Source organism: Brachyhypopomus gauderio, chromosome 4, assembly GCF_052324685.1.
Source record: "Brachyhypopomus gauderio isolate BG-103 chromosome 4, BGAUD_0.2, whole genome shotgun sequence".
Taxonomy (NCBI): Eukaryota; Metazoa; Chordata; class Actinopteri; order Gymnotiformes; family Hypopomidae; genus Brachyhypopomus; species Brachyhypopomus gauderio.
Genome location: NC_135214.1, coordinates 18,339,428 through 18,361,951, shown reverse-complemented (window position 1 = coordinate 18,361,951; position 22,524 = coordinate 18,339,428). Strand labels below are relative to the sequence as shown.

The 22,524-nt window shown below is 37.8% G+C and overlaps 2 protein-coding genes across 7 annotated transcripts; both read right to left on the bottom strand.

Annotated features, from left to right (window-relative positions):
* Positions 1 to 1,898: 1,898 nt before the first annotated feature.
* hoxd3a (homeobox D3a) lies at positions 1,899 to 22,285 on the bottom strand. Of its 6 annotated transcripts, XM_077002849.1 has the most exons (5): positions 22,001 to 22,285; positions 6,975 to 7,037; positions 4,329 to 4,396; positions 3,854 to 4,202; positions 1,899 to 3,541 (listed from the first exon to the last, which is right to left on the bottom strand). In XM_077002849.1, the coding sequence occupies exons 4-5, from the start codon at positions 4,182 to 4,184 to the stop codon at positions 2,793 to 2,795; spliced, it is 1,080 nt and encodes a 359-aa protein (XP_076858964.1). In that variant the 5' UTR covers positions 4,185 to 4,202; positions 4,329 to 4,396; positions 6,975 to 7,037; positions 22,001 to 22,285; the 3' UTR covers positions 1,899 to 2,792. The 6 variants fall into 6 exon arrangements, with proteins under 6 accessions (XP_076858964.1, XP_076858958.1, XP_076858962.1 ...); XM_077002843.1 differs by having other exon boundaries at positions 3,854 to 4,396; XM_077002847.1 differs by lacking the exon at positions 22,001 to 22,285 and adding an exon at positions 19,268 to 19,346 and having other exon boundaries at positions 3,854 to 4,396.
* hoxd4a (homeobox D4a) lies at positions 12,797 to 16,689 on the bottom strand. The gene is made up of 2 exons (XM_077002851.1): positions 15,146 to 16,689; positions 12,797 to 14,740 (listed from the first exon to the last, which is right to left on the bottom strand). Exons 1-2 carry the CDS (start codon positions 15,552 to 15,554, stop codon positions 14,439 to 14,441), a joined length of 711 nt encoding a protein of 236 aa, XP_076858966.1. The 5' UTR covers positions 15,555 to 16,689; the 3' UTR covers positions 12,797 to 14,438.
* Positions 22,286 to 22,524: the final 239 nt, after the last annotated feature.

Below are 22,524 nucleotides of genomic sequence, written 5' to 3'. Positions count from 1 at the left end.
TCTCAAGAACCTATTTTTATTCTGTCTTCTGTTTTCTGTTCAGAATACTCAGCTCAGAACAACAGTAACAAAAAATTCATGACTTAATCACTTTCAGCTGTTTCTTTTTTTCATTAATAGCCTCTTTCATTACTAAAATAACGATGAATTTTTGTATTAAGTTAACGGCTTGTTCTCTCCTTTCGGCAGTGCGAAAATAAAACAGCTCCTAAATTGAAACAACTTAGATATATATAATTGACCTAACGTTTCGTTTCTAGTGACCGCACAGTATGCACAGTATAGGCTGCGTTGTGTTACAGATGGAAACTTGAAATAGTACTGAGTTTGGGGACCTCAAACGTCGTCTTCAGCCTTACATTATTATTATTATTATTAATTTTCGAACGGTTCACATACGCTATATGTAATGTAGTCATTACAGTTTCTCCCTGGGATGGACCTGTCTGTAACAAGTAGCCGTGTTCTCTGTCGATGTCAGAGAACTAGCTGGGTACATTTCCAAGTCGGCGTTATCTGGGTGAGGGAATTTAGAGCAAATAGCAGAACCGCCAATTCATTATAATGATGGAGGAAAATGGCTGCTATTACAGCACATCGACCAAATCGGTATAACCGTGGGAAACGGAAAATTAGCCCCAAAATATGCAATTTTTTGAAAGAAATCTTTCAAAAGGATCCTTCTTCATAACCTGGAATTCTTACTTTGCTTATATAGACAGGGGCGGTAATCTACTCTAAATTATGTGCCATATTAGTATTGCGCAGTAACCACTGTCTGTCAGGTCTGACCGTAACATCTAAGTACGTAATGCTTTTCGAATATTTCCTGTGTTACCTTAATTTGCATTTTAGACATTCTACAGAAATTGTGAATTTGGTGTACCTACCATCTGCAGAGAAAACCAATGCGCGTCTCATCACCGGAGTGCTGCTTTTAAATCGTCCCCCCGTCCTCTCATTCGTGCCTCGGTTGTACCTCTAGCATGCTGTCACGCTGCCTTTCTCAGGACAAAGTTTGGCCTCTCACAGTTTGAAATGTGTTTCTAGAGTTGGGAATGCAAAAGCTTTGTTCATAAGGAGGTGGAATCAGTGGCGAGACTGAAAGCGACGAGTTTTTGATTAATGAGCTTTGAAATGCCTCGCTAGGGGGAAGCGGGCAAGAGAGCTATTCAGTTAGAGGAGACTTGCATCTCATGCTAGCAATGTGCAGCAGTGTTACTAGCCATGGCGCGATTTATTACCACATTTCATGGTGAAGTGAGAAAAATATGAATATAGAAGTACAGACTGAGTAGTATTCGCAGCTATTTTACCTAATATGGACTCGCCTTTACAAAACCTGAAAGGTACAGACACTGATGTTGCAAGACAGGGAAAGAAAACAGGCATTTAAACTTACATTTTTAAGTTTAAAAAAAATATTTAAAATGTAAAATGTATCATAGACTAAATGCCACCGCAAATCACCAGTTAACTTAAGTGTACCAGCCTTCTCCTTTATATCTAGCAATTATATATACTGTGTTTAGTCACTCTTCATAAATTACCATAACGTTAAGTTGAAGTGACACTGCGATCATAAAGTATTCCTTACATGGGATATTTGATATCTGGGTGCTGTTTATATTGTTCCTTAATGGTGAGTAGCGGATACAGGCAAGCGCGTGGGACAGGATGCGGGAGAATACCAAGCAGTCTTCTTTGTTTACTACCGATTTTTCAAAATGGCGTCTTGATATTGTGGGCTATCCAACGTAAGAACGTAATAATATAACCCGCTATTAGGCATAACATCTTGTTCTTCCTGTCATTTTCGATATAAAATATAAGGGACCACGCCTCCTGCATAAAGAATTTATGTTTACAACAGATATTACCTCGCTCATTCAATTTAAGCACTTTATTTACAAAATGTATAACACAACAAAATATAACATTTCAATATCGTTACCATTTCATCAATTTGTGTGTGGACTGTTCACTTACAAAATAACATTTTTTAAAAGTGATGAAGACAAAGATGTGAAAATGACGTGCTGGTGTTTTAAGCTAGCCTATAACATCAAGCATGACCCGCCTCCCAAAATAATCTGTGTCAACTTCCAGGTCGTCGGTTGCAGTAAAACATAAAAACATTCAGATGCATCTGCTTCCAATTTGTTTTCTGATATAGCAAAACGAAAATTACACCAGTCACATATAATCACTTGAATGTGTCGAGAAAGCCCACGCAATCTGTTCATTTATGTTGCATAAATCCTACAATAGTCCATATAAATAGTCCACATGAAAGGATAAAGATAAATAATGTGCGTTACAAAACTGATAAATAATAAATACTCAATAGAGATAAATGTTTGTCATACAATCTCAGTGAAAAATAATAAATAATGACACTTTTAGTGTGAACAGATTCATAGGTACCAATGACTAACAGACAACTTAACAATGCCAATGATTTTCTTCCTACAAATTCCATCCCTATAAAGATGGGTGTCTAATATTGTAAAATCTACAGGACTTACCTTCAAGTAATAATATATGAAAGTTCCTTCATATTGCGCACTGTTCTTTCAAGATCTGACCGACAGACAGCAAAAACTCCTGCGCATCTTCAACAGTCGAGAGAAATGGACCACAGCTTAAAAATAGTTACAGTCATAGCAGTAATAGTAATATCAATAATAATACAGGGGTAATACGTTATGTCTCTTGGAGTGTAGTTATATAAATTACTTTTAACTTGTGAGGTAATAAAAAGCGACATTTCGCTTCAACACACACAGTCCTTACAAATGCGTTAGTTTGGGTGCTTCCTGCAGCCTTCCCTGAGAAGCGTGGTGAGAGGTGAGGTCTGTGTATGTGGGGTGAGGGTCACACGGTCCGTGATGGTGGTTGCCCGGAATCTGAGCTGCACAGCTGTAGTCCACACTGGCGGATGAGGGATGAGGAAGATGGCCAAGGTTGAACATAGGGCCTGAGGCTGGCATAGAATCAACGAAATTCCCCCCAACATACACAGGGCTTCCTTGTAAATTAGCATTGGCAAAGCTTCCATTTCCTTGCATGCTGTGGTGATCGTATTCTGTACCCGGGTACCTTTTCTGCTGCGGTATACAGCCACCTAATGGCGCTGTGTATGCCGCCAGGCCATACATGTTTTGTTGAGGTTTGGCAAATGACGGAGGAGATGGTGCATCATAGCTGAGACTGTTTACATTTGGAAGTTGAGCAGAATATCCAACGTGATTCGGGCCACTTAGCGGAGGGCTTCTGTCTGGAGAATGCCCTAGGGGGGAGTGCATTATGCCTTTGGATTTCTGATCCTTTTTGTACTTCATCCTCCTGTTTTGAAACCAGATCTTTATTTGCCGCTCGGTGAGATTGAGCAGATTAGCCATCTCGACTCTTCGGGGACGACATAAATACCGGTTAAAATGGAACTCCTTCTCAAGTTCCACTAGTTGGGCGCTGGTGTAGGCAGTACGCACTCGCTTGGAGGCTGGACCAGGTGGACTCTTGTCATCGCAGGTCTCTCCTGCATTTATACAATAAAAACATTTTAGAACTCCTCGATATTTTACTGTTTAGTACAGTGTCATCAATTACGCTAAAAAGGCTTAAAAAAAACCTAAACAGATTTCAACCAATAGAGTTGTCATAAGAGTGATTGACATCTGAATCCATGTTGTCAATAGAATTAACCAAATCAGACCTATGCTTTTATTGTTTTGAAAACATATAGGTAATTGCCACATGAGCTGTGAACACTCAAGACACGACATGGTTTTGGAACTGGAACTGTCCCACAATACAAATACATCCACACACCCAAAAATATCAGCTATACCTGGAGTAGTGCAGTTGGTACTTTTCTGTTTTGAGTTCTGACGTGTCTCCTTCATCCATGGGAATATTTGCTTGGTGATGACTGGGGTGGCAGTGTTGGAGCCATTGTTGCTTGGGGATTTCTTTTTCTGGGTGTTGGTGCCGTTTGAGTTTGGCGAGGTGGCTGCTAAAGGAGGGGCTTGCTGCTGCTGGTCACCAACACTCTCTGATTGGCTGCCTTGACTGCCACTCGGTCGCATGCAGCTGCCATTGATGTCGCTGTTTTTGTGTGACGGTGGTCGAACCGATGTGGTTTGTATGGGGCATATTGGGCCCTGATAGTCATTCTCCATATTCGAAGTGGTGTAGGACTGGTGGGCGGGCCCATATGTATATGAATCAGATTTAGGGTATGAGTAACCTCCAAAAAGTCCAGCATTATCATAATAAGTAGCTTTCTGCATTTTGAAGGTTTTAAACTATGACGGCCTTTGTACCCTTGTCCAATGGCATGGGCTCCTTTGTCACGTGATCGGGGTTTCCCACTGATCCTCTATGCTGTGACCTGAGAAGATATAAGCAAAAATAACAAATTAGATCAAGTATGACTAAGGGGTTTTAAACTAAACAAAATCCCTTCATACATAAGCAAGGTGAACATAGATCACTCTCCGCATCACTCTCCACATCACTCTTTGGATCATATTTGAAATAGATTTCCTTTATATCTGACATTTGGTGTCACGTTCCATCCATTCCCCATGCTGTGCTCCTGACTGTGTTATGACACTACTGTGCCTGCAAGTTTAAATAATTTGATCTGAGGCTAAAGTATGGCACGACGAAAATGAAATATTTGGGTTGGGTTGAGGGTGGAGTGCAGTAAAATATGTTCAGTTGAATATTACTGCCATACGCCGTTTAATATCTGAAGCTGTCTTTCTGTTATGTGTCTCTTAGCTTAAACACTCACACATCCCTTGAACTTTGCAAAGCTTACATATATATACAACATATATATATAAAACAAGCAGTAGGAGCACATTGGACATGTGCATAAACCTAATGATTGCAGTTGAAGCACAACGGAACTGTTACACATATTTAAAAAAAATAAATGTTATCTTTAGGGTGGTGCTTGGCCTCTAATATCCAATTTCTGATGTTTCTGATCTTTTCTCCTGTGCCAGTACAGTTGTTTTGGCACGCCCTGTCTCTGTTATGTTTGTCTTGTGCGCTTGCCATCATGCACCTGAGCACAGATTTAATTTCGTCAAATCTAGACACTGTTTCTAGACACTGAATGCCAAAGCATTCTTGACCTCTTTGACCTTTCATTTTCAGAACCTAAGTCAAGAATGAAACAAGAGGGTTAAACTTTAACTTGTTCTGAAAGTTTCCTATTGACTAGAATCTAAAGGCGGCAGAAGGCAAATCAGCAGTTTTTTGGCCAGAACAATATCCCTTTCTTTACCAATTCATTGCTCAACCTCGCATAGACATTTAAGCTTTAATCTAGTCACATAAAAAGAGAAAAATAACAAAATTCATTTAAAATTGCAGTGATTATTTTTAGCTCCAGATGCTCAGATTAGTAGTATGTTATATACAGTCCTGAAAATGGAAACCATCGGTTTAAATTGGCTAATTTTGAGGCTTTTTGATATAATATACAATTATGCTGACCACTGGACCACTCGACTAGTCTAAATTGTTTATTATTATTATTATTATTATTGTTGTTGTTGTTGTTGTTTGAACGGGTTTAATTAATGTACTCGGGCCCCAGTGTTTGTGGTCAGGCTCTGAGTGGGGTTTCGAGTTCTCTTCCTCTCCCTTGTATGGTGTTCGCTGCTTTCAGAGTCCTTGTCTGTGAACTTTATCTGAACCATCTCAAAAGCCGGGCTGTAAATCATATCGACAAAGTCAGTCAAACATCTCAGGAGCGTTCTCTCTTGGTACACAGGGTCGAAATGCGGAAGTGTTGCTCATATGATGTTTGTTTCCCATATATACTTTCATGATTCGTTCTAAGCACGTGCTACTGTTGTAGTCCTATAAATCTGTAATTAGTCCTACCTCTTTCTTTGCTTTAGTTTGAAAGCGTTTTTCAACGTATTTCCATCTAATGAAACTCATATAAATGATGATATGAGCACTGCGTTATTTATGATTCTCACCGATGCCTTGAGTTTTGGGAAGAGGTTATGGTGGGTGGGAGGGTCACCGATCTATGTTAATAAACTCACACATACAGGGTAAATGCGCGAATGCAATCTGCTCCTCCTGATGTGATCAGGAACAAGGCTCCTTGGAGTTCAACATGTAGGCCTTCCTTCCCCCGTAAATTCAATTTTAGATTTTCTTTCCTTTTTAAGTTACACCAGCACCAGACTGATTCTAACTTGCGACAAGACACCTCAATAGGCTACAGTAGTAATAACTCGGCCTGAAGCTCTGCTCAATGCATATCAATGCACCTGTCATTGTATACCCCCACAAAATTTATGACTGGTCCAGCATAGCCGTAAAAACGTCTAACACGGGAGTGAAAAGCGCAACACTTCCCAAATCCGTGCTACAGTCAGTGTAAAATTCCACGCGTAGGAGGATGACCGGGTTCAAGAATGCCCTGCGTAGCTGGTACTCCCTCAGACACACCGAGAAGGTCGCCAGTATAAATTCAGCTACTCAGTCTTACTGAAGCAGCATGCATGATCGAAATCTTGAAATAAAGCAACGCTGCGTTATTTTGCTATGCTACGAAGATGACGTTAAAATGGATTTCACTGAGGACAACACTATGCGGTAAAACTCAGAAGACCGGAGGCGATTTGGGTGTATATATCGTTCAGAATTGTTCGAAAGAAAAAAGCGACGGATTTTATAAACAATAGGCGTTCAAGTTACATATGTTATACGAAGTAGCCTGAAACCTGAAGCATGTAGTCTGTCTGGTAGGGCCGTAGACGAACGCTCTGTGTGAACCTGGGTCCTGTGTCGATGTATTTCTTTAAGATACTATTCTGTATGTTCATGTATTATACCAGTTTGTGGTTTTTGTGCGACTCTCATAACAAATACTAAAAAACAGCATTAAATGTTACATCAAGTGCATATAGCATTAAAGACGAATTACTTACCGTAGTTTGTATCGGACTGTTTTCTGTTTTCCCTTAAACGCTCCTCATTATTTAAACCACGACCTAAAGGATGAAAACAATTCATTGATCAGACTGGTCTATTAGAAACTTTACAGTGGTGCTGTGCGCTGGTCGTTTTGTCCTTTATCACACAGGGGACTGTCGTTCATTATTTAGCTACATGGATAACATCCTAAAGGTGTTTATGCCAGTTTTTGTGCACATAATTACTCTCCTTGATTTTGAAATTGCTTACATTTACTATACACATATACCGATTAATACTAATAAAATCACTCACGTTTAAATACACTCTACATTAACGCGTGAGCTTATTTTAGTTTTATCCGTTTTTGTTGTATTTATTTTTTGATGAGAACGTAAATGCAATTGTAATGTATGTGAAAGCTGTGTTTGGAAAAAACTGACACAAGCGATTCTAAACAAAGAGGAGCTGGCCAAAATATTTAGCACTCATAAGACTTTTGGGTGACCTTTGGCTTCCTCTACAATAACTCACTGATTAATGAACAACGGGTGGAAGGGGCTCAAGTAAGTCACAATGCAATCCACACCGCACAACTTTTTCTTCAGCGTTTTTTAAACCGAAAGACCTCGTGAAGATGAGATATTTAAGCACTTCACCTAAGCTAGGTCTTCAAACAAGCCACATGACTTGGCACTGAGCTACCAAGAGGAAAACACCAGACATTTCAAATGCCGAGAGGAGGATACTGCTTTAAAAAGGATACTGCTTTAAAAATCCAATATCAATTTACTAATATGTATGATTCTTTTTTATAAAGTGGTCTCATTTAGCTGGTGCTTCATGGTCAAAGCCTAATGGGATAAATGTTGCTGTCTCTGTTGCTTAACATGGTCTGCCTTTCACAGGCTGCAATGTTTTCGCCCACGCATTTTTACGGTAAGTTTGGTACACATAATGGCACAATGGATTGTTAAAATAATGGACTTAAGAACTCAGTCTTAAAATATGTACGATATGCATTGAATTTTCTTAGCTAAGGTCTGTGGGCCCTGTGGGAGATTGTTAGTAAAATAATAAAAATAGGTTTTACAGGCTATTGTCTTGGTTAGGTATACCAGGACGTTTAATACCGCAGTTTTGACCATTTGAGTAGAACTGCGCTAGTATTTAGCTTAAACTTCAAGGTCGCAAAATACCTAATTAGAGGTTGGTCTAACTAGCGATCTTGTTCTTACAGTCAGTAGCAACGAGATTGTGCTCTTCCTTAGATTCACGTTTAGTGTCGCGTTTAGAGACGAAATCAAATTTCAGTAAATGTGTTATTAATTAATAATCAAACATACAACTTCTGTAAATCATCTACATTGTCGGCAAAAAATGACTAAGTTCGTATAGGGTATGAAACAAATGTTATTTTCTTTTTAATTTTGCGCTGATGAGTTATTGTGAATGTGTTATAGCGTGTAGTGACACGCACAAAACGAGCTGTTAAAATATTTAACTATTCATTCAAGTGGACTTTGGTCCAACTGATTTGAAATTGTGATTCCAATATATTTAGCTACCAGTTATCCAGTTAATACATAGTAGCAACGTTGGGAACAATCATTTGTTATTGTTATTTAAAATTACATATATTTTTCATTAAGTATAATATGTTTGTTCAAATGTAAAAAATAATGTATCCTTTATATATTTAATTCTCACAGCACATCGGTGTCCTAACACTGCTTTCTTTCTCTTATCTGAAATCCCCCTCAAAATCCGAAATATAACAATTGAATTGATTTGAATATGTAGCATCGTTGCTTAACAATGCATATGCTATAAACCACATATATCATGTCTAACATTACTGTAAGGATAAGACAACAAATTAAAGTGATTTACGATCGTAGAAGGTATGAGACAGAATAAGAAGTTGCACCAGTTCTTGCCCCTTTGTTTTTCAGACTGTTTTTGTCAAATCGCAAAATCAGCTAAAATCCAACGTCAAAAGTATGAATGAGACAACCGTAGAAGCTAACCTTTCGAAAGTGCTCGTGGTTGCTCAAAACAATAAACTAGTCCTACGGATTTCGTCCATGTCCTTAAAATGTACTTGCTTAGTTAAAGGCACGGCGACATTAATAAAGCTGAGCTGTTCTGAATGGAATAAATCACATTTTTACTGTAATGTAAACCCCATGGTTAAAGGTTGCGTTTTGCCATGCAATTGCTTACCTGTGAATCAATTTATCATAGAGCCGTGCTTCTCAGTCTCAATATCTTCCCCTGCAGCGCCTCGCATATATCCTTCACCCCTTTGTCTGTGCACGGTACTGTCCTAAACCTGATCTTGCGCTTTTTCAGACATTTCCATATACCAATGCAGACAGTATTCCCGAAAGAATGGAAGCCACTCACTCAACTACCAATAAAAAGCCAAGTAGGTATCATTATTCCAAAAAACCGAAATATTGCCGGCAGTCAACCTCCCATTGAAAAATATCAATGTGTACACAAGCAGGATGATCGTTTGAATCAACATTAGGATATTGAGGTTTCGGAAACCTTTATCATGACAAATAAAGGCGCTGCCTTAAAATACAAGCATATTTGTTCACGTGATCTGGGTAGCAGATTGTCCTGATTGAGGCTGCTACTCCAACCAAGCTTACCTCACAAATCCGTTTTTAAAAGCAGGAGTGCTAACCTCCTCTGTATTCCCTCACCATGATAAATTCAGCCTGCTTTCCTAAGAGCCGCTCATGTGGACCACAATTTCTAGATATATTTAGCTATTCAAAGCAACCCGCATGCTCATCGTGTCATTGATAATGTTCGTAAAATAAAACAGCTATTTAAAAAATATAGGCTATATAAATAAATGTGCCAGTGAGAGGCGTTTTGTGCTTTTCGTCCACTGCCTTTTTCTTCCTATGCATCATAACATGAAGTTCATTTTCTTGTTATATATCAAATTTAATTTAGTTGATGAATTTTAGGAATATTTACAGACTAGGGCCCTTAGCTGTGCAGGCTAAACGAGACTGGATTTATATTTGAGTTTTAGATTGTTTTGTACATAATGTTTTGCTGTTAAATGTGTTTGTAATAGCTTATAGAAATATTGTTTGACGATTATGGCTTACGCAATGACAGCAATGTATGACCCCGTCAACCGGAGAGATTCATCAAAATCATTACAAACTCCATACCGCTCCGCTCATACCACCAGTACATGGATTTTAAAATGCATAAATGAGGTATGTTATTATTATTATTATTATTATTATTATTATTATTATTATTGTTGTTGTTATTATTATAATCATTATTCTTATTCTTACTATTATTATTATGAAGCCTACATTTCATTTTCAGCCATGTATTTTGAAAGGAAAAAAGAAAAAAGGAAGAAACAAGCAAACAAGTAAAATTTAAGTGCTACACTAATCAGAATTTTCATTTCTGAAGTTTAGCGTGTGTTTATGTTGCTCCTCCAAAATGTTTTGGAGTAAGTGGAGTGAGGATGGGGATGGCGCGAGCTGGGGAGTCGGCTGAGCGCGAGCTTGTCCTGAGAAGAGAATGCGAGCGCTCTCCCTCTGCAGCATATGTTCATGGGGTAATAAAAGTGAAAGATTTACAGTCCACGCCCGGCCCCCTACAGCCTCTCGCCCTTTCAGGAATTACTGAGCATGATTTACAGCGATGCAGAACTCCGTCATCCCTCTCCAGCAACTTGCACTACTTTCCGGAATAAATTCACTTTCTCTATACCATTACGAACACAAATAAAAGTGTATTTTAGAATATTTTGTGTTTGTGCCTGTGTCTGTGACCATCAATATGAATATAATTTTTTCTTTGGATTGTTGTATAATGCTAATTATTAATGTTTTGTTGTAGATTTTTTCCCAGTGTCATTTAAACTGCCTATAGTGCCTAAATTATAGCAGTAAACATTAAATGCCAGACTTGTTATTTTGATACGTTTAACCTGCATTATGGTCCTCTTGTAGACCTCTTAACAAACATAACAGGGTATCCCAACAAATAGCCACCGGTAAACCCGGGAAGACTTCCACCTTTGACGGATTATAAATCACGGAGAGGCCCTTCCACGAATCCATGACGACCAAGCAAAAACAAATCAACCCTGCAATATTTGCCCTGAAATCTCTGATCCATAAATGTAACCATATCGTTGAAATTATGAAGATTAAAATCAGTCTACATCAGTTTTACTGTGAAATCACAATAATTACGAAAAAAACCTTGTTATTTAAACGTAGGTTTAAATGCCGATTTGGTCGCAACGGTTGGTACATACTATGCTTATTTCAACTTCAGACTGCATTCGAGGAAGCTCGTACACGTATCAAAGGGCGCTATTTATCAAAATTCTGACAGATATGTTCATCCACCATCTTACTCAAAAATAATCTTAAATGTTTACCTACCAAGCTTCCATTGGTTGAATTGCTGTACAAAAGTGCAGGCTACGGTTGCGTAGGTTACCGGACCGTTCGGATATTATTTTCTTGGATCTCTTCAGTTTTCAAGTCTGATAGAGTCCTCGCGATTAATGACGATGCCGTGTTTCTAGGGGACGTGCTGCATTAATTATTTAGACAATCACGTGGTCAAATAGAAAAAAATATATAGAACGGAACCATATAGTCACCGAATTCTATCTTCGGATGTCGACAGCGCAGTTTAATACATCTTAACGGGCTGTCTTGCTAGGCGAAGACATATTCTGCGAACAGCTGGAAATCAAACATGGCCGTTTGTGAACCATTGTGAGCGCAGCGATGGTAGTCGGCGCAGTGTCATTGCAAATGGAACTGCCTATGGCTCACATCTATTGTATTCCGACATGTAGGTCAATACTCAAAATGCCTCACGAAATGAGCCAAAAGAAAGGCGAAATATCTGTCTTATGATCACACACTTTATAATCCAGAAGGACAACATGCGTTTGGACATTTGCTTCAAATAAAAAGGGAGCGCTCAAAACAACGCATCCGGGCATCGTGTTGTGTTTATACCTGACCGGGGAACAACAGTAGTTCTGACACAACTACTAAGCATTCTTAATGATAATGGAAGACGCTTTGCTTATGCCTCAAATACGCGAGATTGAATGGCGCAAACTGCTCGAACACGTCGCTATAGCCACTGAATGAGGAGACCAGGACTATAGGCTATCAGACCCTGGCTGGAGCGCCCTTCATCTTGACTGATATGCACCAGTTATACCCATACATAATTTTTTCTCCCACTTTCTTCTCTCCTGCTGTCTTTATGGCATGTTATATCCACGCGCACACCTCCAACACCACCACCCACCCAACCCCCAGCAAAAGTACAGATGTGAAAAACAGGAGATATTAAAGTGAACACAAAATACACATAACGTTGCATTTTTTACAATATTGCAATACGCAAGAAGCATGTTGCTCTTTTCAATAGATAAGGTATGTTTTAATGGTTCTATTTTTGTTCGACATTTGAAATTAATTAAATTCATTACTTCCCGGGGATAACATATAACAACTTTCAGTCTGGGGAAGAACAGTGTGACATGGCAAATGAACAAAAATTAGTTTTGTGCGGAACATGTGGTTCCAATCAGGATCTTATTAAAAGTTTCATATAAAATCCAAAAATGCTAATTATTGACTAGTGCCAACTTTTAAATTAAGTAAAAAAATTGCAGTGATTACGTGTGACTGTCCTAGGTTGCAAGGACTTTGTTTATGTGTTTGTTTGTTTGTTTGTTTGTTTGTTTGTTTGTTGCTTACTTACTTCTGACTTACTTATTTTGATTTTAAAAACCTTTGCCTTCTCATTTCCCGTACTGGTGCGACCGAATGCGAAAACCGTCTGGGCAGAAAGGCCTGTAGGTCTTGTGGGTCAGGGGTTTAGAGGTCAGACCTCGCGGCTGAAAAGCGTCGAATGCAACTGAAACTGTGTCCTCTGGATGAACCTGCCCGCGAGGCTTTTGTCGAACTTCTGTAAAAATACCTTTTCAGGGCTCTCAACGTGAAGGCTTCAGCCAGAAGACGTCTTCGCAATGTGAGAACGCCTCACGGTTTTGTTCAAGAAGACAAAGACACCACAATGACAGTAGAACATTCGATCTTTAATCACCACGTGAATACCTCGACTCACATCTTTAGAGTCAACTCCATTTCTTTTGCCAAAAATATTTTTTAATCAAACGTAAAAACGGGCGACCAGTTATTTTTATTTTTTTCAAACAATACACAGCATTGCTTATTTCAACAGAGTATGCGAAGTGTTTGTGAATAAACTTTTTCTTAATGGTCTCTATTATTCATTTTCTAGAAAATATGCTTGTAGAAAATATGCACAAAATACAGAAATATATAGAATAAAAATAACGCACTTTTCGCAACTGAACATAATAGATTTAAGGAACGATCACTTAAATTCACGTAGAATATAAACTCAAAACTTTTAGCATTCTCATTCTGATATTTAATAAATAAAGGATTCAAGATCTAAAAGTTTAGCTAAAATGCAAACGTAAGTGAAACAATAAATGAACTATTATTTAGGAATTTCACATGACATCTGGAAGACAGATACAGCTTCTTTAATTGTACATTGTTTACAAAACTGTCAGGCGAGATTTATAACCGTAAATGTATCCAATAGTATGGTTTAACAGTGGATTTTGTCTATAAATAAAATAGATTTCGAAATTTACACATTTTAGAGTATCCAGTTTTTAAGGAATAGTTCGATTGATATATTGCTTTCCCAGAATCCCTAAAATGTAATGTTTAAAATTGCAAGATTTCGCGCTTATAAGACGGTGAATAATCCGTAAAATTTTATTTTCAATTTTTTTCCAGAAAAGATTATTTCGCTTATCGCATCCGTAAGAAAAGACTAATATTTTCGTGACCATTATTAATTACTAGGTCAGACATTGTGGTTGCATGGTCTTCAGCGCGACAAAAATATTAAGTTCACTTTTTTATTAATTTAAACAGTTCACAGGCCACATTCGTAAACCTGCTCTTCCTTCATGAAGTAATTTAACTAATTCCTAGGCCTAACCTGTTATAATGCCCTCGGAGAGAGGAGTGCAGACAAGAGAGAAATGTAATGGATTAAAAACAGCCTTTCTAAAACTCACCGTGCTTTCATTTAAACGACTTTCTGGCGTGCTTTCTACTGTACCTCACGCCAGAGGAAATGTGTGGTGTTGTGATGCCCTTTCATATCCTTTTCGCCTTCTTATACTTACAATGATGGAAATTTAGATATTTTTGCTTAGTCCTTTCATCGCAACAACTTACACTGTCATTGGTAAGGATCTGTGCTTCTGTTCCACATTAAATAGCGTTGATGACCGAAATGTCATGTTTTGGGACCATGCAAAGTCAAAGGAACCATTGTCTATCATACACAGTTCATCTGCACTTCAGCGGAGTTTGACGTTTCCATTTGACTTATAAAGTTGTGATATCAGTCTGGTTGTCCTTCTGAACATGTTTTGCATGCTGGTTTGTAACCGTCGTCGACCTTCCCTTTGTGTTGGGTAGTTTGTGGTCTTTTTTCCATTTCATTCTCCTGTTCTGAAACCAGATTTTAATCTGCCGTTCAGAGAGACAGAGAGAGTGCGCTATTTCGATGCGACGCCGTCTGGTTAGATACCTGTTAAAATGAAATTCCTTTTCCAGTTCTAAAACTTGCTGTCTCGTGTAAGCTGTCCGCGAACGTTTGGGTTCCGCTCCTGGGTAATCTGGGTTCACTGGAAAAGACCAAAAAAAAAAAAACACTTGGGTGAGCAAGTGAACCCAGTTTAAAAAAATAGCCATACTCCCAGATCTGGAATTTCACTCCGAATGCATGTATTAGATTTCGTTTCGTTTTAAAACCCAAAATACTGAATTCAAATAAAATATATTTTTACGGTATATTTCAGCGGTCTTCATAAATGAGTAATATAATTCAGTAGCCCAAGTCAACGTCTCAATAGAGAATAGCCAGCCAATACAGCCAGGGGCCTATTTCCTAAGCAATAAAAATTTATGGCTAGTGTAATTGGCGGCCTCTTCAGAAGATCCCATAAATATTTCACTGAATGATATTTAGTGCCTTATATCGCCGAGTGCGCCTGGTCTCGAAACACAGTAAAAAAAAAATGGAATCTTACCCGTAGTAACGTGGACTTTCTTCATCCAGGGATAAACTATTGCAGGCTGTTTGGTTTGTATCCCGTTCTGGTTCTTTGTGTTTTGTTGCTGACCACAAGTCCTCGGGCCGGATATTTGGACCGGAGAGCACTGTTCGTCCTGTGCGGGAAAGGAGTTTGGCTGGCTGGCTTGGTCCTGCACATGACCCCGCGGCTGTACCGTTGATCCCTGCACAGTGTTACAGCTGTAGGGTTGCTCCGAGTAGTTGGACCGTGAGTAGATCCCTGGATGTTGGAAATCAGTTTGCTGCGATGGACTGTAATAGCCCGGACCCTGCTCAGGTATATAACTGTTTTGCGAATATTCCTCGCAAGGAGGGAATTTTGGATCCACATACTTGGAGTTTACCATGTACGAACTCATGGCCATTAATTTCTGAAGGTAGAAAATACTAATTTTTCTCGAGTTGTCTTTTTTCCTCCTTCCATAAAGCCCTCCTACTTGCTGTCAACTGAATAAAGTTAGGCACCCACGTGACCAGATTGGCCAATCAAGGTGAAGGAAGTCTATTAAGGAATAAGTAGCAACCAACACACCTAGCAGCAAATTTTACCAACTTCGCAAACGTCTTAATTAGCACTGATGGAACAACATTTAGTCGAGTATTATATATAATGCATATATACACACATACATGACTTGTAAAAAAACATTCTTACGCTCATGCGCGAAGGTTTGTACGAGTTTTTGTCATATTGGAAGCTGCAACACATAAAGAAATTCATATTACATAAAAGATGCTAAATACTATAGATATCCGTTTTCATCTGTGGGATTAATATTCAACCATAGTAAATCAAACTCTTGCCAGGGACTGACTGGAAAACAAACAGCAGTACAAAACGACCGCAGGCACAATAAGAGGCGAATAAAGCCGTTAGACAATTGATGGAGACCGTCTTTGTGATGAAGAGGTCATTCAGAAGTTACATGAGTCTCATCGCCCACTGCATCTCGGTCTTTCATAGCTCTGTGTGGATTGCATGCCTGACCATCAATGCTGTGTGCCAATCAATAATCAAACACCAAATAATACAGAGCAGTCGTATGAGGAGACTAGATGCATCTAAAATGGGCATAACGTTAAGGTTTTTCCAATATTGTAACATAACAAGCTGTCTGCAGTGCGCCTACTTGAAACATTGCGTTCGTGTGGAAGTGAAAATAGCGCTAATGGCGGACAGTGTGCTTCTTATGTTAGTGGGAAGAATTATCCGAGATGCACTTACACGAGAATGCCAGTCGGACGCACGTGACTTGATCAATACAGAACAAAAGTATACTCGTGTGATTAAGATTCATCACGGTATTAAATACATACTGCTTTAATAAGCTGTTGACTGGAGAACGTTAATTTACCCAACCTCTATGGCCTCTGGACCAGCATATTAGTTAATATTAGTTATTAATTTTAATTAATGCGAATTTCAGCTGTTTTGAGACAAGTCAAATCACAATGTTATTTACATAAAGTTAGAAGTTTGTGCATATGTTAGATGTTGGGTTTATGAAGTCTTTGCATCGACCATATACTCCCCTAGAATCGAATCTGTGACCGTGATTTTTTCACACAAATTCGGTTCTACAGGGTATATATAGACGACGGTATATATGCATCCATGTTTGCACTCAACATTTCGCCGTCAAAGCCTTAACACAGAGCGTTCACTAGAACTACACTACAAAAGCTATCATTCCTGGATAATTAATTTACCAAATGACTTACTTCATTTTGGCCTAATAATGAACTCGAGAATTACGCAGATGTTTTAACAAGTGGAAATTGTTGCGCATGCTTTAAATAGGCAATGTAAAGAGTGTTCCTACAAATAATAACGAGTCTTTCTTGTACAGTTGTATTTGTAAATCAAATACGTTTTAATTAATACCAAAATGTACTATTATGCTTACATATTATTATGTTTCCACATCAATAAAGTGGATTATGCGGTATCACTAACCCATTGTCGACTTTTGAACGTAGTGGGGATGCACAATCTACCAGTAAACGGTTGAAGGCCGAGAGGTCAACCTGATCCATTTACAACATCACGAAGTTTCATTATTTTTTAGCCAAGCGACAGCAGCATCCGAAGAGCCCTAAAGTTCATGGATTCTACGTGACCTCGCGGTAAGTGTCCCCAGTGGTCCCTGTTTCCTGCCACGAATGACAAGTACAACAGAAGTGAACAGATAAGCCAAAACTCCAGTATTTAAATATTTCAAACAATAATTTCCATTGTTTAAATAAGCTACATATTCGAGGTGCTCTCTAATGTCACTAATGAAGCGTTATTTACCTTCGTTCTCCATTTGGAGATTATAAGTAATATATTATTATTATTATTATTATTATTATTATTATTATTATTATTATTATTATTAGGTCCATTTAAAGGTGACGGAAATATTGATCAAATGAAATTTTGAAACAACAATTTTAAACAGCATAGTTCTGATTTATGTATAAATAATTCAAGATATTCAAATGCAAGAAGGTAAGTGACTTTTTAAAGTAATATTCAAAGCTTTTTCTACTTTAATATATGTTAGACAGCGTGACCTGAGTTTCACCTTGCCTCACGACGTGTTCATATGGGTCAAAGCCGAGTTACTGATGAACAAAAGGATACAAGCCATGACCCCTGGCTTAAAATTTAACAGAAGCACACTTCTATTCCAAATATCTCACATTGTTTTCAAATATAGGCACACTCATAGTGAAATTAAATAGTAAATATTGTTCAAAATTTTTACAATTTACATTCTATACTTGTGTATGTAGTTTTGAGATTTTACCTGATTGCAGTTTGTTTGCCTTTTAAAATGTGAAATTTTCACATTAAACTAATTTATAGAGTGTATATATATATATATATATATATGGATATATATAGGATGAATAATGCCTAAATATTAAGGATTATGTGGCTTCTGCCTGTCACAGTCCAGCACTTTTTGCTCTACCAAATCGAAAGAACATTGTGACATTGTGAGTTAATTGATAGGAATCGCACACATTAAATAAGTGATAATCTGGGCCTTTTGTTATAGAGTACGTCTGCATTTAGAAATACCTTGGTACAAAAACAACGACGATACCAACAACAACAACATCAACAACAACAACAACAAACAAACAAAACAGCGACATAAAAAGGAAATATGTCGACTAATTCCACATGCCTGGCTAATTCACACTAAAATGTAACATTGCCATATATAACTATAATTGTTTAATCAAAGTAAAAAAATTAAATGTTTAGAGGTTTAAATGTTAGTATTTGACACGAATACTGCATTTTTGGCGTGTTTGTCATTTTATTTCCAGAATGATTCGTCTCTGTGAGTGGGGGCGCTAGAGAGTATATAGATATAAGAACATAGAAATGGGCAAGATGTAAAGTTTGTTATAGCCTACATGTGTTATGAATATGAAATTGTTTATTAATTTGAGTAATTTCGTTTACTCTCTTTTTCTTCTTATTCCGGACTCCAGCTCTTATTCAGAATCATATCAGTAGACAGCACAGAGTATTCTAACCAGCTACAAATGATTAATAAATTAATAGTAACAATTTTATCTATTCCGATCTACACAACAGCGATGAGTATTATGTGGAAATATATGAAAACTCTAAATCTGGAGATTTCATTCTTGCAGGTAGGCTAAAAACATGCAACTATATATTTTTATTTAGCATAGTATTAACATCCGTTGCAAACAATGCAAATCCAAAGCAAAAGACAACAGATCTCCTGTCTGTATATAACATTTAATTACCAATTCGTTTTTGTTTAAGAAAATCTCCCCGGTCCGCTCGGCACACGGATCCTCACTGCTCGTTTCACTAATAACGGAGGACGACTGCACAATTCGCTACGTCATCTTCATTACATTGTGGTTTTTTTCGACTGGTGAATCATACTACTACACTTAATATCCCATGGTAATAAGTTTCGTAACGAACATTGCGCCAGAGGAACACACTTTGTGACATAAACATGAAACTACAGCAAGTACATTTACACACAGCCCCGCACAATTTCAGTGACAAGTAGCCTATTGTAACTGGGCTTACCTCGAGGAGTTCGCTGATCACGTAAAGCGCACCAATAAATGTATATATCCATGGTCAAAAGAAAACTAAAGCTTATTCTGGCTCCTGCACCGATACTAGAACCCATTCTAAACCGTCTGCAAGGCTTTTCTAATATACAATGTGAATTATATTTTGGCTTGTCAACTCCCTGGCCATAAAACAAAGTTTAATGGTATCACGTGCTTCCCCACAGCCATTCATGACAGCGCGCGGGTGCCATAAATAACTCTGAAAGTTGCACTTATTCAATAATGGCGATTACAATGATGTCAGAAGGAAATAAAAGCATTCATAGCTCTCAGGGAGGAAAACATTTCACTATCAAAGGAGGAAGAACGATATTGTTTTATATAAAGTATAGTTAAATACATTATTTTCAAAGGCATTTTGAAAGTGATCTTTAAAAAAACAGTTATTTCCTTTATTTTGCTCGTTATGTGGCAATAGACTTTCTTCTATGAATCCATGAAGTATATTTGAAAACATTGACGTACAAACATCTCTGAATGTTTTTTCTCATTGCAAATTTAAGGTAATAATGCAACAAAATGAATCCCTGGTGTGAACGACCAACGTGAGAGACATTGAACTGCACATTCAATCTCCATATGCCGTCTTGCCCTCAGAAGAAAGCTGCTTTGAGCTTATTAGTATGTGTTTACAGTGTAAGAGTTTCTTCATAAGCCAGAAACTCATAAACACATTTGTAATATTTATCATTTCGTTTATAAAACATTTGTAATTTCAAATATTGGATGAGTAACTTAACACATAAAGAATTTACTTGGCAATATAGAAACCCTTTGCTAACTTATTATGTACCAAATCCATATTAAAATGGTTAAAATGAAAACCACATGAAATCTCTAGCAAAATTGGGTCAACTTCTTCCTAAGTATCATGTTAGACAGCATAACTTACTGTCTAACATTATATTTACAAATACTGCTATATGTACATGCTGCCTAAGGATGCCAATTTATTATCCAAAGTACAGTAAGTAGCCGGCTGAGTGGCGTACATATTCACCTGTAACTACAAAAGCAGTCACGTGCTTACACCAGCCAACCACAAATGACTGAAATATCCTCCAGAATAAACGAGGCAGAAAGGCCTTACTAAGGCTCATAGAGTTGGACAACAGCGCCTTCTGTCGGTCAGTACAGTTATTGCCCAATATCTTTAGCGAATAGTAAATTCTGTTTTTTTCCTTCAAACAGTTCTTAGTATCCTTAGGTCTGTCGCAAAGCTCCCAAGACACCTCAGCGTGCAAAGCAAAGTGTCTCTAAGCCTTATTTCAATAGCCCGAAGGGGAGTTATTGCTATTGCAGCAACATTAACTGCTGCTGCATCCATCAACTGCTATAAGAGAATATTACATTAGAAAAATCAGGTTATAGATTCAGACACATTTACATTAAGAAAAACCATTGAAAACTACACTTTGTTCTGCTTTGTAAATTTTCACATTGACATAGACTTTTCAGCGACAGTTGATTTCTGTACAAAATAAATTATCTTCAAGAGCAAAAATGCTAATACCGCAACATAGTTTATTGCATTTTAACTTGTTAATAATAAATAGACTCTTGATTTCTGGTGTTTATTTGAAACAGACTATATCTTGAATGTAAGCTGGAGTCTGTACTAGCTGGTAGGCCTCAGATCGTGAGCATTCCCCCTCCCTCTCTTGCCGCATTGCAGTAAGGTTGTAAATACTTTTGCAGCTGCCTGTCAGCTAGTGGTGAAATACTGTCTTTGTTCCGCAGTCTGTATCTCCAGGCAGCGTGCAACTGCTTACAAAACTGCACTATCCTTTCTGTTTAAGGAGGGGACACGACTGCACATACTTCGAATTTCATTTTCCCTTTTTTATCACTCCATTGTGTCTTTCAGTGTCTGATGCTGAATACTGCGTTATATTACAGTTTCGCATCTACATCATAAAATATTCATTCAGCCTATAATGTTATATTCAGATGACGTAGCTATCACCAAGCTGTCACATTATTTAGAGTAATCATAATATTTTAACCAACCTTCAAACATCTGGGCTAGTAATACAGCTACTGGCACATACTTTGAAAATGCAATAACAACTGTGAAAATGCACCAGAGGAGTTGCAGATTTGTTTTTGTAAAATAATTCACCAGTAGCCTGTATTTACTGTTCGGTCGGCCTCTCTGTTGGACAACAGCAGTAATAGTAGTAATATATAGATATTATTGAATTAATATTAGAATAAACCTTCCCTCTAGCAACAGATTACATCATTGCCGTTACAGGGTGAGGTATGCTATTAGAATTTCACATGGCGTCACGGACATGTGACATACAATATCATTGAATAAACAATAAACAAATGAATCTGAATAGCAGATGTAGGCAATACAGCAGTATTTCTGTCATAATTAGGGAGTTGTGTTTCCAGCCATTTCGTTTAACCCCAGTAATGATTTTCTTAAGATATTTAACAGTAGTGTTCTGCTTTACACAATGTAATTAGAGAAAACCGTATGCTGCCTGTTATGGTTCTGTCATATATCCTGTATTAGGAAAGAATCTAATACACGTCTTAAAAGTGTTCTACTTAGGATCACAAAGATACTAATACAAGTTTTAATAGCATGCAGTAGCAAACATTTTTGAGAATAAACGGAGAGGTGACCATGCTACACCAGAATAGCATGTTATGAAAAATATAAACTTACCAAGCGAGGCTGGATAATCCATGTCTTCCATTTTGCTCTTTTTGAAGCTATTTGAAAACATTTTGGATTTTGTCTGGTAGCATACAGTATATCAGGTCTGTTAAGAGATCATACTAAAGTTCTTATAGCGACTGACAACACAAGATAACAGTTATAAAGCTATCGAGGCCCTTAGTGGCTATGAGTGTATGCCACTGTGATAATTATAAAAAACAAATATGCGAGCACAGAAAATGTGTTTGGGTTAGGGCGCTTTAGCTGCAGAATGCGGTAAAAAAATCGCTTGAGAAATCAGGAAAAGGGACCATGAAGACGCTTGCCTCGCGCACATGACCAGTGGCATCCAATGACGGGCGATGCAGGCCCATAAAAAAGTCTATTACGAAGCTGTAAATTGTCTTCTAACAAAAAGGAATTCGGGACTGCTGCAAAGTCTCTCTGTTTTGCGCATAATGGACGAGGCAGATACGTAAAAAAATAAATAGACAAACAAATAGCCTATGTGCTTATGTAAAAAAAATAAA